We start from the raw sequence: 17,988 nt of genomic DNA, 5'->3' as shown, positions 1-17,988 counted from the left end.
ATTTCAATAGCTAGCCTGAAAAACAATGCTCTTTTAACCAGGGCAAACACACCAGTAAAACACAGCTGTTTTCTACAGTACAATGAGTATGGACAAGACGCAAGATCTCATGCAGGAGGTCCACACCTCCCATACACTACACCCCACAGATGTACTTCAGAAGGCATTCCCAGAAAACCTGCAGCTACACTCATCTGCTAGTTATTTCTCACTCACACAAAGGGACAGTTAATAAGAATTCTAGTGCTGGTCCAGGAAAAGAAAGAAGAGGGCTTCTGTCCAAACTTCCTCACATTATGAACTTCAGCAGCAATTTTTGCAAGCAAAGAAAATGAAGAGAGATGCTCATGATTAAAGTTGTTTCCAAATACTGTGCTAGGCAAAGTTCAAGTGTTGGATTTGGAGGGTTAGGGGGAACAGCAAAACAGGAAAATTTGTTTGGCAAACTACATACAATCTTGCAACTGCTAGCATCCATCAGGGTGCTACATCTTTTTTCTGGGTATTTTCAGCAATGTACCACATCTTGTAGAGCAATGAAGCAGTATGACGAATACTTACCTCAAGAAGTTTTAAACCAAATAATACTGGTTTCCAAGTACCTTTGCTGAAATATTTCTAAACAGCAAACAACTGGTTCTGGATATCTGATCAAAAGTACGTGTTCTGAGTTTTGAGCTGTTACAATATAATGCAATTTTTTGTGTCAGTGTGTCTTTTGGCTTTACATGATGGTATTAATGACTTCACATCAGACAAACTTTTCATATTTAAATAAATACAAGAAAACCTTCTTTATAGAATGCTTAACAATTTGTTTCCTCTCCTCCAAAAAGACCACAAGAAGCCACTTTAGCTTACTGCACAGCTTTCTTTGACACCCAACATCAATCAGTTCCCTTCCAGGGATGCAATAGGATTATTACACAGAAATAAAACGAGTAAATTCCTATGGCTTTATTGTTTTACTGAGTCACCAAATTATTATAGGAATGCTGTACATGACACAGGAGAAACTAAGGAGTAAAACTGATTCATTATCATGGAAATTGAAGTAAGGAGAAAAAGTAATAAGAAGACAACTATACTCATCAGTTGCTATTTCTTAATTAGGAACTGTCTATCTGCATAGGAACATTACAGATGTCAGTGTGCTTCTCTTAAGGAAACCTGTCACAAAGAATTCCACGACTGACTTGATTTTTACTTCCTAAGCTGTCTGAATTTACTTAAGCATTGTAAACAGTACACTTATAGTTTATCCTATAAGACTTTTATTCTCTTGGCAATACATTTTACTTAAACTTCTTCCACATTCATACCACCATTGTCATTATAATGATTACAGCATGACCATGTAAGTATCTTAAAATGCTGGATGCAGAACCAAAATAACCTTTCAAAGCACAATACTAAGCCACCTGTGTTGCTCACGGAATACACATTTTAGCAAATAAAGAATCACAAGCTTTACCATACCACATTTCAAGCACTGTTCCCTCTTCTGTGTCAAAGGCAAAGCTATTTTACTCTTTTCTTACAAAGAAGTATGAAGGTTCTTAATTAAGAAGGTTCTAATTCTTCCCAGTTAGGAGGTAGTAATATTAGGAATTAGTAAAAATGTTAGCAACACAGGAAAATGAAAAGCAGGCAAAGGAGTAAGAAGACCACAGGGGTGTGGAGCTATAAAAGCATAATGAATGCAGAAACGGTAGTTTTGCACAGGTAAGTCCTGACCATTGTCTACCATTTTGCAAGTTAAATGAACTTTGAAAATAAAAGGGAACCAACCACTTCTGCATGAAAAAGGCTTCTCTGACTCTCCTCTACAGACACTGTTTAATTTATAGCTGTTTAACTTCACCTACTGATCTCCTCAACATTGTGTGAGAACACTAAGGGACTTCAAAAAGAATAGAAAAAGGAAGGTTTGATCCCCCTTTAGCAGGGGGCATTGCCCAGTTTTTTCATATGCAAAACAACCAACACAAAACATCACTTGTTCCTCTGAAGGTTCAAGTATTCCTGAAGACAACTGCAGTATCTGTTGACAATAAGTATATTTAAAGAGCAGTCAGAAGAAAAAACAGAAACTCCCTCTCTTGCATACAATAATCATCAATAAGCCGTTGCATCAATGACATTCTAGTTTTTAAAGGGACCTACAAAATGGGCAAAACACACCTGATACGGTGTAATTCAGGTCTCTGCGGAAGAACAATAACATCCTCTTTAAAAGGATTAAAAGTGGCTTTATATTTTCCCCAAATTAGCAAAAGAATACTAGACTAAATAATTTACAATTCTAAAAAACCAATTAACTTATTGTTCTTATGTAAACACTAAAAAGCACGCCTTTCAAAAATCCCAAATCCTCCAAGCTGTTAAGAAAACCAAATAACCGTATATGTAAATGCCGTCAAATCTCAAACAACCCAAACAAAAGAACAGAACAGCACTAAGACAGGCAAACAGCAATTATAAGCAACTCACACAAAACACTTCAAGACCTATCTCAATCAAAGCAAAATGACCACCTACCAACATCTGATCAGGTTTCTGAATAGTGAGTTAAAAAAAGGAGCAAACTAAGCAGGGCAAATCAGGTACTATTGCACTTGCACTGTTTAGTACTTTTATGCATGAGAAACCTCTCTCCCTGGAGCTTCTACTCCCTAAGCTCTAATGAAGAAGCCCTTCAAACGTGCCCACTGTTCTGACCACAACGGACACAGACCCTGATGGCCTGTTCCTCCTTAATCCTTCGTCTAAAGACTGCGGCTGCCTCTTCTAATACACACACATGGAGTTCAACGTTGATTTCCAGGACTTCCTGTTATCCCAGCGCTCATGCCCTTCGTCTTTGTGCCTCTGCATGCTTGGAAGGCAAAAGACTAAGCTGTAGAAAATGGGAGAATGAACTTAGGGGACGAGCAGTAAGGACACAGTGGATGGATCTGCAAAGCTGCAGGTTGTGGAGGTGGGAACACAACACAAGTACACGCTTCTGCTTTTGGGGCGGGAGCCAAGTGCCACATGCTATATGACCTCTTATGAAGCTGAGTCTCCAAACTTAAGAAATCACAAGAAAAAAACCCACACAACGAGGAAACAATACCTAACCATAGTTTTGAAAAGCAGATCTTGACATTTTGATATATCACCAAGGCGTAAACTTCTCTCGTTGCTACTGCATCACCACACCACCTGAAACCCATTGCTTCTCAAACAGAAAACATACTTCCTCCAACACAGGGAGCTCCTAAAAGCCATATAAATTAGCAGTCACCTTATGTCAGGAGGGCCCTGAGCAGCTCAGACACTCCTCAGAAAGAAGATAAAGCAAGAATTCATAGTCATTTTGCACATTTCCTTTTCCCACCTGAAAGTACTCTACCATTTCCTAACCTTTATACACACAATTCTGTATGCTCCTACACCTGTGCTCCATTTGTTCCCCTGGGCTCACTCAGACACTTATCTTCCTGCCTTTGCTCCCAGAGAAAAAGAAAGATTGCTTAGCCCCTGGCTAAGGTTTAAGTGGGCTTTCATGGTTTTCCAAAGCTGCAGACTGAGACAGCAGCAAAATGTTATTATCAAGAACATTTTTTTTTTGCTGAAGTGGGCCCCAACAAGAGGATTTTGTATACAACACTGCCATCTTTAGTTCCTTCAGGAAAACTGCTTTACTGAAATATGAAGCTGGATGCAAAGGGAAAAAATAAGAACCTTAAACAGGGTCCAAGAGGTACCACGGGGCTATTCCTTCATCTAGAAATGCAGAGCAGGTGCCTCCAGTTAGCATCAGAAAGGCAGTGCCCACTCCGATCTCCAATTTGGTTCCATGACCAGCTCACAGAAATCTGCAACAGCAGAGAAGTCTCCCACTCTAACCTCCTTGGGGGAACAGAGCTGTTAAACTCTAAGAAAACATGCAAAATAACCACTTAGCTAGATATGTATTATTTTCACAGGCATGGCAAAAGGCTGGGCTGATGAATTTTTCCTATTTGCTCAATCTCAAAAAATACTACCTTTTTTTTCTTAAAAGCAATAAGGTCGCTCAATTCCCTCAGTTCTAGCAAATAATGTATTTTTCCAGCATCACTTGCAGAATGAATACAGAGCCACTTACACATACTGACAGCCATTTATCTACACCATCTGGCAAGCCTTCTTGCATAGTCTCAACATTTCAGTTTGTTGCGCTAAATAAAAACCATCATGCCTCAGTATACACACGATATTCCGTGTCTGAAGAGCACTTTAAAAGCCACACGCCAAGTTCTTATTAGAGCACTCACTCTGAAGTGATGTCAATAGAAGAGTCTTATCCTTATAAACAAAACACAATATGAATATCTGTTCACCTGGTGCTTGGAAATAATATCATATAGAGACAAAGTAGGAACTGCTGGTACTCAGATCCTGGTTTCCAAATGTTAGTCTTCTGTCTTTGTAGGATTCTGTCGCTGAAAGCAAAGATTAAACAACTAATTGCTATATAATCATTCTGTAGGTTCAGCCTTCCTCATACCTTTTGCACTTAAAGTCTTCTGGATTAAACTGTATATTCATGATTCCATAATTGCTTTCATCGCCTCCAACAGGAACCAAGAGAGGTTTGGTATCCTCTTCCATATTTGGTGAATGTGCCACCTCCTTCTAGGTTCTGTCAGTTATTCTGACCTATAAAAAAGGAAACAAGGCAGCCACAGGTAAGTAAAACTGTGTCCCTGCTATGAATTTAACATTGGCAGAGTCCCACAGTTTCAGAAGCTCCTGGGATGAAAAGCACCAGAAAATCCCTTCAATTTGCCACTTGGTAATTCTCATTCCATAATGCAAACATCACAGGGCAAGTACAGTGGGGACAGTATTTTTTACAACACACTATCCATTTAAGTAAAGTGCTCAATGTACAATTGTGGTCTGAATCTCTTTTAGCACTGTAAGAGGCAATATAAATTAAAGGAATATGATGGATGGTGTTGTTTATATTGGGACTGAAACAGGTTTGTAAAAAGTAAGGCTAGGAATCTGAATTTCCTTTGAGCTACCACAGCTAAGAATCGAGTCCACTGTGTGCAAATTAACATGAAATATATTCATACACAGGTCTTACCTTCCTGCTTTCAAAGCATGGGACTCCTTTTCTTACTGCTCCACTGTAAGACCAGTGTAATTTTTAAAGGAGCTGTCTTTCCAATTTGTAACAGCAGAGCTGAGAACAATTTATCAGTTAGAGACTATTGTTTCACTAAATTATTTCAAACTTTGCAGCAGGCACATATGCAGTTTTCCAGTATACTTCCCAGAATAAAGATCAGATTATTGCATTCTACTGTGTCCAGGCTCTTTGAATTAAAGGCAATAAATGGTTTAATAACACATTAATAATAATGTATTATATGCATTCAGAGCACTCCTGGCCAAACAATGGGGAGCAGATCGCTTTTAACATTATGGATTTCCACTTAGACTGAGTTAGTCCTCACGTGGGACTTGCTGTGATCTCGTGTGCAGCTGAATGAATGTAAAGGCTTCAACAGCTCTCACCCCTGCTACCTCCTGAAGAATTCCTCAGCCAGGACTACTTCAAACACATGGTATAAGTATCTGCTCTTTCAGTGGAACTGTTTCCCGATGCTTTAGAATGTTAGACAGGCTGACGGAAAGACAGATGAGAACCAGAGCTGGCACAAGATAAGGAAGAACGGCACTGGATGTTTGAAACCTGGGGTGGTGATGGAGGAAGGTAAGATAGGAAGAATGAGGTGTGTATCATCCTCCTGTATCCTCAGGGAAATAACACTGCAAAGGCCCAATCCCCAAAACTACACCAACCTAAGTTAAGCACTACTTCTATACCTTCCTAGCTGTATGTTGCCAATCCTCTCTCATTAGCTCATCCTGCCTCAGGCAAAAAAAACCCCGAAGAATCTGAAGGAGAGGATGAAAAAGGAAGGAAAGTTAGCAGTTTTCAACCATGTTGACTCTCTGGGGTTCAAACAATTGCTAAAGGAGGACTGGGAAAACACTGAAGGAGCGCGTGGCTGGGACTGCAGAAGCACTGAGTCTGGCTCAACTTGCTGAGGAAGTGCATTTTAGATAACAGGGACCCGCTCCCCCTCTCCCTCCCCACCCCCGGTGGGCTGTGCACAGGTAATGGCTCTCTGCTCTTCAGGGGAGGGGACCACTGGAGGCTCCAGTTCATGGAAATGCTACTGAAAGCACTAGTCCTGCCCTTGACAGTTCAAGGGCATTTGTGTGATCCCACACTAAACGGGACTGGGAAGACTGATGGGGATGAAAATAAACCATTCTTTCCCTTGCTTTAAATCCAAAGCCTGGGGCTTGTTGTCTGGCTGCACACACTTGGATGCTTGTGCAAAGTGGTGATAGTGCATGGGTGAAGCCATTTCATCTGGCAGTGCTGCCAGTCTCCTAGTTTCGGCATCCATGACGAGATTTGAACAAAGTTACTGAGGCATGATTATGAGTTTAAAGGCATGATTTTCTCTTGTTCATTTTAGCTCTTTGGGAGGACATAACAAGCTGTCATTGATAATAATGCAGGCAATCTTAAGAGCCTTATTTGCACGCCCTGATAGCACCCTCTTTCTCTTGCACTTCATTTTTGCTGTCACACTCTCTAAAGCTTTTTCCTCTCCTCTTTCCAGAGCCTTTCCTAGATGGGGCTTCTCTTACCTACTTTAACTTACTGCTTCCTCTTTTCTGCCACTCTAGCCCTTCTATAAACCATCAGCTCAGATTCTTTGCCCTAAAATCCTTCTCTTCCACATTCTTGCCACTGGTTCTTTGGCCTCAACTGAATGTCTTACATTCTTTCATCCTTCCCAGCTCCTCTGGTGATGCTCAGCTTACAAATTCCTGCTCATTTCCTCTCTATCTTCTGTCTCTCCTACACACTGCCAAAATTGCTTTCCAAACCTGCCTTTACTAAGCACTGCTAATAATGAGATTTCTTAGTTCACAGCAATATTTTTATTTCATGTGGCACTCCAAACCTCATTTATAGCTCTCCTCTTGTTCACTTCTTTCCTATTGATTTCCCTTATTTTTCTAGAGCTCTAGGTCACCTCCTTCCTCCCTACTGATTTCCCGCACACTCCACTGTTAAATTCATCCCAGTGCACACCAACTTCCTTCAGCAGCTAAATACTTCTGAAACAAACCCAAAGACCCCAGAGATTTCATGCACTGCTACAGATATCCACCTACTCCTCTGACATTCCCATTATAGAATACTTTTCCCATCCCTCTGACCACCCCTGAAGACACCAGCCTTCATGTACTTTTATTTTTTGCTTTTAACTGTCACCTCTAGATCCTACAGCCTCCGTCTTTCTAAGACCTCACCAGTGGTCTTGGGTAGAAGACTGGTAATGTGGTATTATCTTCTTTTATTTCATTCTTTTCTCTTTTTCACCTTAACATCCTGCATGCTTTTTCTGAACAAATACACCTCAGATACAGATCCCTCACTTGTTCTGCATTTTGCAAATATCTCCAAGTTTAAATCACACTTTGGATTCAGTCATAAAAATGCAGATGAAAATTTAAATTCCTAATGACTGAACTGAAATTTGAAATAAATTCAAACCCCAAATACTCAGAAGTGTTTTTAGCCAGAACGTTCCAGAAGACTGTGGTACTGAGATCCCTTCCTTCCACAGGCCCCAGTTTACAGTGCAGATAAAGCAGACACAACATGCTAATTTAAGATACTGCTTTGAACACATCCATTCCTTAAAACCTGTTGTAAATAATGTATTTGTGCTTTACAATTCAATCTGACAAATGCAGACAACATTGATCACCAGTTTGATTTTCGCTGCACTATGGCTATAAATAAAGAACTCAGAACATTTTATAGTATTCCATAAAGAAAAATAATCCTTCCAAAACATAGCATACACTAAGTTTGGCTTGACAGTGTGATTTGGGGCTTATGGAGTTGTTGCTTACTGACTCTCTAGGGTCTACTTAAAAGCTGGATTGGCAAAGACAGCTTATTTTTTAAGTGCTTATTGTTAAGAACAGGTAGATGAAGCTTATGACCTGCAAATTGATTACAAATAGATGCAGCTATCACATATGTAAAGTATGCAGCTAGAGCCAGTACAGCTTAAAAGACAATTGTAAGCAGAAGAGCAAAATGAAGAAGAATGAACCTGATTAACCTCTCTAATTTCTACTGCTTTTGGCTGGACTGAACTCTCAATAAACATTTTTAATACATGGGATGGAGCCAGTTGTGCCATCTGAATTTACTGCCTGACAGTTTCCATTACAATAACCTCTTCTCAACTGCTTACTTTCCTAGTGTCCTAGTTACCTAAAGGTTTTTTTATACCGGGTATCTGATCTATGCTCACCTATTCCAGAGGTTTCTTTTAAAAACCTGTGATATGACATGCAGTATTTGCTATATGGTCTTAAAAAAGCCTGTAATCAGGACGGGGATGTCCAACACAAAGAATTCATGTCAAAAGTCAAAGTTGCTTGACAAACCTCATTCTGTTTCTATATTTCATGATACACTGTGCTTACAGTTTCCATGAGGCCACTGTTGTATTCGGAGAATTACTATGGATCTCTGGGAATTAACGTATGGCTGCTTAGAAATGGAGAAGGCTCTTTTAAAGATATCTGACTCATTTTCTGTCAAACTGGATTTTACTGCAAGTGGGAAAGAGGTTCCTGCTAGCTGTAGTGTATCTGGAGTTGGTGATATAAATTTATGGTACTTTGTCTTCAGCAGTGGTATGAGTTACAAAAGCATCGCTGTTCCCTGTTGCTCATTCTCACAGTCTTTCCTCCCTCTATTTGTGGTGGCGCAGCTATGTGTCTTCTTTCTCATCCTGGTGGAAGGAACAGGGCTGGGGAATAAATCTAGCTAAAAAAAATAAATCTAAAGAGGAAGATAATTGTTTTGGGTCTTGTCTGGGTTGTAGCTCTCCAGAACCAGCAGTTTCACTGTTCATTCAAAGAGACACGGGTATGGTTTGTGGAAGAAAGAAGGCAATACACAGCCTGAAGGACCACCTACCTCTGACAGTATGTTCCCTGTTTTTTTCCTTCTGCTCAGAACCTTCGTCATGTAACGGTGCAAAACAAAAGAGCATTTGTGCTATGACCACTGAATGATGTTAAATATTTTGAAAGCAACCAAGTGACTCTCAAACTGAGCATTCAAAATTAGTGGATTTTTCCCTGTATTTTATTCCCTGTCCTTAGAATACGGATAATACCAATACTCGCCTTAGCTCATAGATACATTGTGAAGAGAAATTAACTTTTATGTAAAACTTAGCTGTGATTGGTACTAAGCACTGCAAAAAATGTCCAAGAGGAGCAGTTACAGATTTTTAAGTGGCAAATAAGGTACATCTGTCTCATGCAAGAGTGAACTGAACACTTATCACTTTGCTGCTCTAATAAAACATTCCCTATTCTAAGAACTGTCCAGCTTGAGAAAAATAATGATCTGATAACTAAGTATTCCTGATCAATATCATAATTCATATGTACCAAGATGAGGTAAGATTGCCTAGGCAATTTTAATTTTCATTAAACTTAGATAAGTTTAATACTCCAACCTTTGAATACTTCAACTTTGCAACCTCTGTCCTTTTAAACACAGGTTTCTGTGTTTAATTTTCTGTGCACAGGTACTGGCTTTGCTCTGTAACGTTTTTGGTAATGAATGAGAAATAGTGATTTTCTCCTCAATATATTGCACCCTATATTCTTCTCTAAAAGTCCTTCTTGTCTCTCTAGGTCCTCTGCCATTTGCTTGTCACTATTCTACTCTCTGCAAGTTCTCCTTTTTTACCTGCAGGGACCTGCTTTCTGTCTTCCTCTGCCACAATCATCATGTCTCTCCTAACTTCTACTAGTGACAGCAAAGATGAAGATCAGAGAGACTGATAACTGCATTCTCTCACAACTAAAATCTTATTGATAAGGCAGGAACAAAGGAAGAAATTTTATGTTTTCCCCTGCAGCATGCCATATTGCTGCTGAGGGGAAAATGCTGTAAGAATGTTTTCTCTGCACCCATATTTCTTTTCCTTTGTAACTCAGCTTTGGCGAAGAAAGTGTTCGGTTTTGCCTGTGAAACTCCTAATCTATCACGTAACTGATACCTGCTATGTATTCCTCCAAGCATTTGACTCCAGGAGGGAATACTCTGGCTTTGCTACACCCATGAAAGTCAGCGTTTAGTGCTGTTGAAAACACCTCCCTAAACTTTTATGGCTATATCTAGCATAGTTATCAAGATAAAAAGGTAGATCTGCCACAACAGCTATTATAAAGGAAATACACTCTTGATGTACCTTTGTAGTACCAAAACCCCCACAAACCTGGAGCAATGTTGACACTAAAGCATGCTCAGTTGTCCACCTTTCACTTGTGAAGAAATGACTACATCTAGAAGGAAATTTTGCAATACTCTTCCAGACATAAAAAGTCTGTCCAAACTGTCAGCATGCTAAAATAAGTTTGGGATTCTCTTCTGGGTAAGGGTTTGAAACAGCAATTACTTCTTCCAATCATGTGCTATCAATACAGTCCTAACCACCATTAGTATCTAATCACCTACATATTCAAACATCATTAATGTCAAGATATCCTTCAATGGTAAAAACTCTGCATAGACTTTGAATCCTTGTTGTCCCTTTTCTTTCCAGGATATAATTTCACTGGTTGCCTGGGGTGAAGCTGACGTAGTATGCCCTCTTGTCCTATTTGTAATTCTCCTACAAACATCTGAAGCACTACATCATCCAGGTTTTCTGCTGCTGGTCACAAACTGTGAAGCAATACCTAGAAGTATGCAAGTTACTCTTCCCAGTCCAGGCTACACTCCACATGACTTTGAGATGGTAATCTAAACAGGGCTAGACCTTCATTAATCCTCACTGGTTTGCCCCTAGGAGTTTCTGCTTTCCCTGGGTTCAGGTTCTCTCTCTGCCTGCCCCTGCCCTCTCCCTCCCCATTTACAAAGTCTCAGAAGCTTCAAATAGTGAAGATACTGACCCAGCAAATTTAAAAAAACTCATTCTAGCCTGGTGGCTGTGCTGTGATCTGGTCTTCTTTGTATTGGATGACAAAACTGTATTACAAATTGCTTGCACTGTGAATCTAACGATGAGTTTATGGCTCAGCGACAAATGTGTGTGTCAATGCTGTACGATGAGACACCCGTCTCAACACATCATTCAATTACAACCCAAGCAACGCAAGAGGGTTACCAAACAGGTTTACCCCATAGCAGGAACAAAACTGTGTTCAGTTAGTCCATCATCCCATGAGCACAGACAGCACTTAGCTGGTTTGTAGGACTGCTATTTATCAAAGAACCTTCCACAGAGGGCAGGGGGAGGAAGGCAGAGAAGGGCCACGACCACCACAGCCTCTACCATGCCATCACAGTGCAGTTGGACGTGGTGCTGGGAAAACAGCAGCTGGAGCTCCAACAGCTGTTTATGCTCCACGTTACTAAAGCTAAAGTTGCTGCACTGACGTTTGCAGTGGTTTGGTAACAATTTCCCCGTGTAGAAGGAGACCCTGTGGACCAGCAACACAGATGATGCCAGAACTCTTAATATGGGTCATGGACCTTAAAATAAACAATCACAGAACTTAGTAACCTATAAGTTGTTACTTTTCAACCTGTCTAATTACAACTGCAGTCTTAAATAATTTTGTAGGAATTCTGCCACCAAAAGCTGTTCTTTCTTTGTTTTGAGACTTCTAGTGGTTCTTAAGATGATAGCTCCCAGTCAATTAGGTTAGACAAATAAAACCGTGACAATTTAAACTGTGGACACATCTTGCTTCATTTCTTATTTAAAGCCACTACTCCCAAAACCCCACTTCATACTCACGGTTTAAATACAAGAATCCAGTAATGAAAGTATTTAGTTCAAATAAGCAAAATTATTTTTGAAAGCACTACTTGGGGGGACCTGGTCCTCTTGTTAAATTTTGAGCAGGTGAATGGATGAATAAAGCTCAAGGCATAAAACTCAAGTAAACTGCAGGCTGGGCGTGTATAAATTGTGAGAAATAAGCAGGGTCTACACTGAAAGACAAGAACTTTAAAGCAGAGTTCCTTGGTTCCTCTTTTGGGGCAGTGAGTCCTCCATCAGAAAGGACTGGAGAGTACTATACCGGTCCTAAGAGTAGTAGCATACATTCAGACCTCCTTAAAACTGAGTCAGCTTGCCACTGGTTAGCTTGTCCACACTCTCCTACTACTATATTGGGTGAAGATGATTTAAACTGTATAAGCAATGTAAACTAGTAAATTCAAGCTAGTAACTTTGGGGGGGGGGAAAAGACTCTTCAGTACACAAGCTGAACCACTCTTGAGCTTCAGTGTACCTCAGACTGAACCAATGTGTATGTGGTTGCTGCCATATGATAAGTCTAAGTAAAATTAAGAAGAAATAAAAGATTAATTTCATTTGTCTTCAACAGATACAGCTTCTATTATTTGTATATAGATTTTTTTTTTTTGCGGAGACTGTAAAGAAACACTTACAAGAAGATAAAGTTATCACCCTAGGGATTAACTTATAATTTTAACACTTTTTTTTTTTTTTTAGGTTAATGTGTCCACAGGCCCGTCAAAACCGATGTGAGCTTTACTCTCAGTTACGGATCGCCGCAGAAGCTTCCATGCCGCCTCTGTGCGCGAGACAACGCTCTGATGTTTTGGTCGTTTTCCCACGTTAACACGTTACGCTCGAACCGGACGAGGCGCCGCCGCCGCGGGTCACTTTCTGCGGGCCGAGCCGCTCCCACCCCGGCCCCCTCGTCCCCGCGGAGCCGGCGCCCTCGGCGGCTGGCGGGGCGCCTCGGAGCCCCAGCCCGCCCCCGCGGCGGAGCGGAGCGGCCCGCCCCGAAGGCAGGCAGCGCCCCGGCTCGGCCGGCCCGCTCGCCCGCCCGCCGCCCCCCTCAGGGGGCCGAGCAAGCCGGACGGCAGGCGGCGCTCCGGCCAGAGCGGCCGAGGCAGCGACAGCCGCCGCCGCCGCCCCGCGTTCGTGGAGCTCCCCGAGGGCCCCGCGGCGCAGCGCGCCCCGGCCGAGCCGCGCTTCCCGCCCCGCGCCCCGGCCGGGCCCGAGGGCGCTGCCAGCCGGCGCCGCACAAAGAGACGCGACTCCTCTACCTGCGGCCGCGGCACCGCTTCGCTCCGCGGCGGCACCAGGAAACGGCCGGGGCCGGGCCCGGGCCCGGGCCCGGTTCGGGAGGCTCCCGGCGGCCCCCAGCTCCCGGGCGTGGCGGGCCGCGTAGTCCCCGAGGGTGGCTCCGCCGAGGAAGCCGCCCGGGCGCTGCCGAGCGCAGGACTACGCTTCCCAGGGAGCCGTGCGCGGCGCCAGGCCGGCGGGGCGGGGCTCAGCGCGCCGGGCCGCTTCCCGCCGTCGGCTGCTGCCTGGCCTGCGCCGGGCCCGGGCCCGGGCCCGGGCTCGGGCTCGGGCGGTGACTGCCCGTGGTGCGCCGAACGCGGGAGGCTAGGCGTGGCTCTGCCGAGACTGCCGGCTCGGCACAGGGCAGGCGGCGCCGCGGCCGCCGGTGGGCGCTCCCGCCCGCCCCGCCGTTCCTTCGTAAGGGACGCCTCCGGCTGGGCAGTCAGGTGCGCCGCTCTTGAGGCGCCGGGGCCTCGCCGCCGCGAAGGACGAACGCTGCGGGGCACCGGGCTCCGCGCCCGGGCAAGCTGCCGAGTGAGGCCGTCGCGGCACGGCCGAGCACTTACCAAACAGCCGCGAAGAAAAGACTTGCGTTTGCCGGTGACGGTGGATGAGGTGCCTCTGTTAAAGAAAAAAAGAAAAAAAAGGCAGCGCACCCATTCGCTCCCGCGCTTTGGCACTCGGTGTGCCGTCAAAGCCGAGACCTAACGCTTGCCAAAACAAACCGCGCTGGTCCCCACGTGACTGGCCAAGCACCGCCCCCGGGCAGTGACGTACCGCGCGCCCCCGGCCCTGCCCGCCTCAGGGCGGCGTGCGACTCTTGCTGAGGAGACGGCGGTCAGCGGAGCGCAGGGCGGGGACAGTCAGCCAGCCAGTGGATTTTACAAGTTCACCGGTTTTAATCCTAGAGGGGGGTTTTTTTGGTCCCAGTTAAGCTGGGAACATGTCCTTTCCATCACCGAAGCCCTGGCTGAAGTAAAAATTCTAGGGGTATCTATAGGTCATGCTTGGGAAAATGGCTGAAGCGCATGCAAGGAAGACAGCAGAGATACAGAGGTAGCTTCCCCATGTGAGAACGACGTTCCACAACAAGCGAGACACAACTCCCAGTCAGTACTGTCTGTGCAAGCCCAGCCCAAGACGGATTGTGTGGCTAGCAGCGGGACTGCTCCTGCAAGTAAAACTGCTGTGTAATCGAATTTTCAGACTGCGGGAGGAAATGAGGCAGCAGAGGCGAACGCCACCCGTCGTCCTGCAGTTCAGCTGTGCACAAGCTCAGTCGGACCAAAACTCTTCCTTCTGTGTAGCCCAGCAAATTCACTGCCACCGTTTGCCTCTGAGCCCCTCTTAGAGTCCAAGTGTACGTGGTGGCTCTTGGACATCTGGAGATTTTGGTCGATGAGTCAGGGAGCCTGTCCCCCTGCCACCACAAGAACTTGAAATGCAATGCTGACACCACATGCTGGTGCTATGAAAGTGAATTAAACTAAAACCTGCAAAAGTAGAGATGTGTGAAGACCTCATTTCTTTTCAGCATGCAAGCATCTCGTGTTGCTCTTGCAAGCCTGCCTTCTGTGTCCTATGCTGTGAAAGACTTACATAGTTACCACTACAGCAGATAGGTGACCTGTACTTCATTGCGTTCTTGGTCACCAACTACAGTCCTCGAATTATGCTTAGGGAAAATGTTATATTGTAAAAACTGCAAGTGAGCCAAACAGAAGTGTAGAGACTCCTTCTGCTCCCTCATGAAAACTGCTGCCAACAGCTGATGTCACAAAAGGGTGTTCGGTCACAGTCCTGCACTATTTGTGCTGTGGCTTTCTATTCTGATGACACATTACCTTCTGGGCAAAGAGTGTCCCTTCCTACATGCCTGGGCACTGTCTATAAAAATGGGAGCCTAAATTCATTTAGGTCTCTTGGTACAACTGTAAGACAAAGAGGGTATTAAATCCAGCTCTTTAAAAAATTTCCAACTCACACTATGTTGAATCTTCTTTTGATTTAGCTTTAAGGTATACTTTGCTCTGTACTTGCAGGTGTTAAGATAATTATCATGCAAAAATTCATAAAATTGAGGCATTATAGAACATTATAGTAGATGAAAAAGTAACTTGCCCCATCACTGCAGAGGCATGGTCACGTGGCTAACAAACTTAGCTGGTTTTGCATTTTGTTAGAGATTACTCCACCTTTCTTTCTGAAAAATACTCATAATACATCAGGATGGCGTTTAAGATATAGAAAGTGCGTCACACTCAAAATCTTGTTTGTGGGCAAAGAAAAAGCACACCTTATATTTAAGTAAAGCCAAGAATTTTTTGTTAGTGTAACTGAAACCCTAAGAGTCTAATCTTTATTGGTCCAGCTCTGTTACACAAAAAGAAAGAAGAAAATTCTTCAAACATGCGCTTACTTTCTACCCCTTTTCCTGGTGTTATGCTCACCCTTCTGCTGCTGCTCCGGGTCCCGAGGTTGGTGGTTTCATTCTTGGGTGGTGGTGAGAGGAGGGGAAGTTATGGCAAGTTGTCAGCATCTAGAGTCCTTCTCTGGGAGGAATGTGATCTTTATGTTGCTGGTTTCTTCGTCCTCACTCTAGGGGGTCATATTCACACTTGGGGTTATTTGGTAAGTTTTTGTAATATACTTTTATATGCCTTTCGGGTGATCTGCAGCTCCATGTTACAGTACTTAAATGTACTGTATAAGATATTGTTTATGTATGTTGGATACTACTTTGTTCTCTTTTAGTTCTAGGTGACTTTGCTTGAGTAGGGCTGGTTGGACAAAATGACCTCAAGGGTAGTCAGCAAACATCTTGTGCAACTTGTGCCCTGCCACCATGGCTTACAATGAATTGTTAGCAGCCTTAGGAAAAAAAAAAGTTGTAGGTCCCTGAAGAATCTTCTGAGTGGAACAAATTAGTTGCATTTATGATATAACTTCTTGGCATTGACAAAATTTAATTCTTTGGCTTCTCCTGAAGTAGTGGGAAGTAGTTTGCAGGCGGTAGATAGCGTCCTACAATGAGCAGAATCAAAGGAATACAGGAAGAAAATAAGAACTCTCCAAGTCTATCTACTAGTTAGAGGCTGTGATGTCTGATTGTATCTAAAATGAACTAAGAGATTACCCACCAGTGATTACAGATCTGCCACCATAATGGCATTCATAGTTGCTCCCTATGTCTACCATTGAAAGTATTAAACTAAACTATCTCTTTGAGTGAGTTAGGGAGTGTTGAACATGAAGTTATGCTAGCAAAGCTGAGGGAATGGGAACCTGGTGATGGAAAGGATGACGAACAATTTGGAAGGTCTTAGTTTGGCCTAGATGTACCAGAGTGGCACATCGGCCATTAACCATGAATTTCTCAGCAGCATAGACATACTGCTCTTCTTCTTTATGGACATCCAAAATAGAACTTCAGTGCAATGAAAACAGAAGCTGTTTTGGCTCATGAAGCAGCCTACTCGGTTTTCTTGTTTAGGCAAAAAGTAAAATGGTGTGTCATGGAGTTAGCACAGTGGGTAAAATTTAGCTCGCGAGCTTCTCTGCTAGTTCCAGATGCTGCTTCAGGAACTCATAAATAGCTTTATACACTTCCCACAGAGATGCTCCCACTGTGTCTTCTTCATCCTTGGACATTGTGTATCTTACTGATTACTTACTGAAAGCTAATAATAACTCCATGCAGCTATCTTTGCTACCTGCACTAAGCACAGCCTCATATATGTCATCTCGTGGCACACTTTTAAGCTCCCTGTGAGATAGAGAAGCTGGTTCTTAGGTTTCTTGGTTGCTTTGTAGTTTAAGTTGAGCACAACCTGTGTCCTGTCCTGATGTTCCTGAAAAATGAGCAGCTATAAAGCATAGGGCTTAAGTGACAATGAGTAAGGTGAAAATAACGAGAGCATTAGTTCAGAGACCACTCTCTGACAACTTCCATCTGCTGCAGGAATTTGGCTCGCTGTTGCCCAAAACTGCTACTAGACATTCAGATGTTCACTGCAAAATGGCAGATCTGCTGTTTCTTCTCTGCAACAGAAGACATTAAAGTTCTCAAACAGGCACGCAGTTTTTCAAATAGTTTTTCTGACGAGGAAAATCTGTTGAACATGGTGGAGCACGTTAACGAGTATTTGTCACATTTATGGAACGATATATACTTCCTTTAAGATTTTTGGAATAAGCATTGCTGTATTATTTCACAGCATGAAAAGAGGTACAGAAAAGACATGCACTGCACCAGCAGCTCAGAAACACAAACAGAAGTGTCAGAGTACTTGCTGCAATTTTTAATAGACGTCTTGAACTGATGCAAGTCCTGTCTATGTTCTCCTGCACCTCAACGTAAACAAAACTCCTGAGCCAGGAATTTAGCCCTCTTTCTTATCTCTACCAAGTCTGGTACAACAACGAACTGTGGGAAGGGGACATTGTTCTTAAATTTGCTTTGGCTTGTTGCTTGCGTTTTTGTTTTTATTTTTTTTTTAAAATAAATTATATAGCCTGTTTAACCTAATTAAACATTTTTTTAAAAAATTGTAGCTAAGAGGTTATGTTTTGTTAGCTGTTATGCTAATGCTTGAAAATTTTGCTTGCAGTAAAATGGTTAATACCTTCCTGGCAGTTCTGCCAAACAGTGGATTTCACTTTTATTAGGCGTTTGTAAAATAAATCACACTTTAACAGTCATCCATGAGGAAATCAAGGAAAATACAGATGCTCAGAGAGCCGAGCAGGATCATAACCACAG

At 43.1% G+C, this 17,988-nt stretch overlaps 1 protein-coding gene across 4 annotated transcripts in view; it reads right to left on the bottom strand.

The window, feature by feature from the left end:
- The window catches only part of SLC38A9 (solute carrier family 38 member 9), a 54,957-nt gene extending 40,567 nt beyond the window's left edge, over positions 1-14,390 (bottom strand). For 2 of the 4 annotated variants that reach the window (XM_049796212.1, XM_049796215.1), the window contains exons 1-2: positions 13,793-14,390; positions 4,538-4,689 (exon numbers count right to left, since the gene is read on the bottom strand). In XM_049796212.1, the coding sequence (XP_049652169.1) occupies positions 4,538-4,641 (104 nt within the window). In that variant the 5' untranslated portion in view covers positions 4,642-4,689; positions 13,793-14,390. Of the gene's footprint in view, positions 1-4,537; positions 4,690-9,076; positions 9,138-13,207; positions 13,311-13,792 lie in introns of those variants that run through there. The other 2 variants (XM_049796214.1, XM_049796213.1) reach the window with 2 other exon arrangements.
- Between the last annotated feature and the right edge of the window lie 3,598 nt (positions 14,391-17,988).

The sequence above is a fragment of the Accipiter gentilis genome, chromosome Z (assembly GCF_929443795.1).
Source record: "Accipiter gentilis chromosome Z, bAccGen1.1, whole genome shotgun sequence".
NCBI lineage: Eukaryota > Metazoa > Chordata > Aves > Accipitriformes > Accipitridae > Astur > Astur gentilis.
This window is presented reverse-complemented; position numbering and strand designations above follow the sequence as displayed.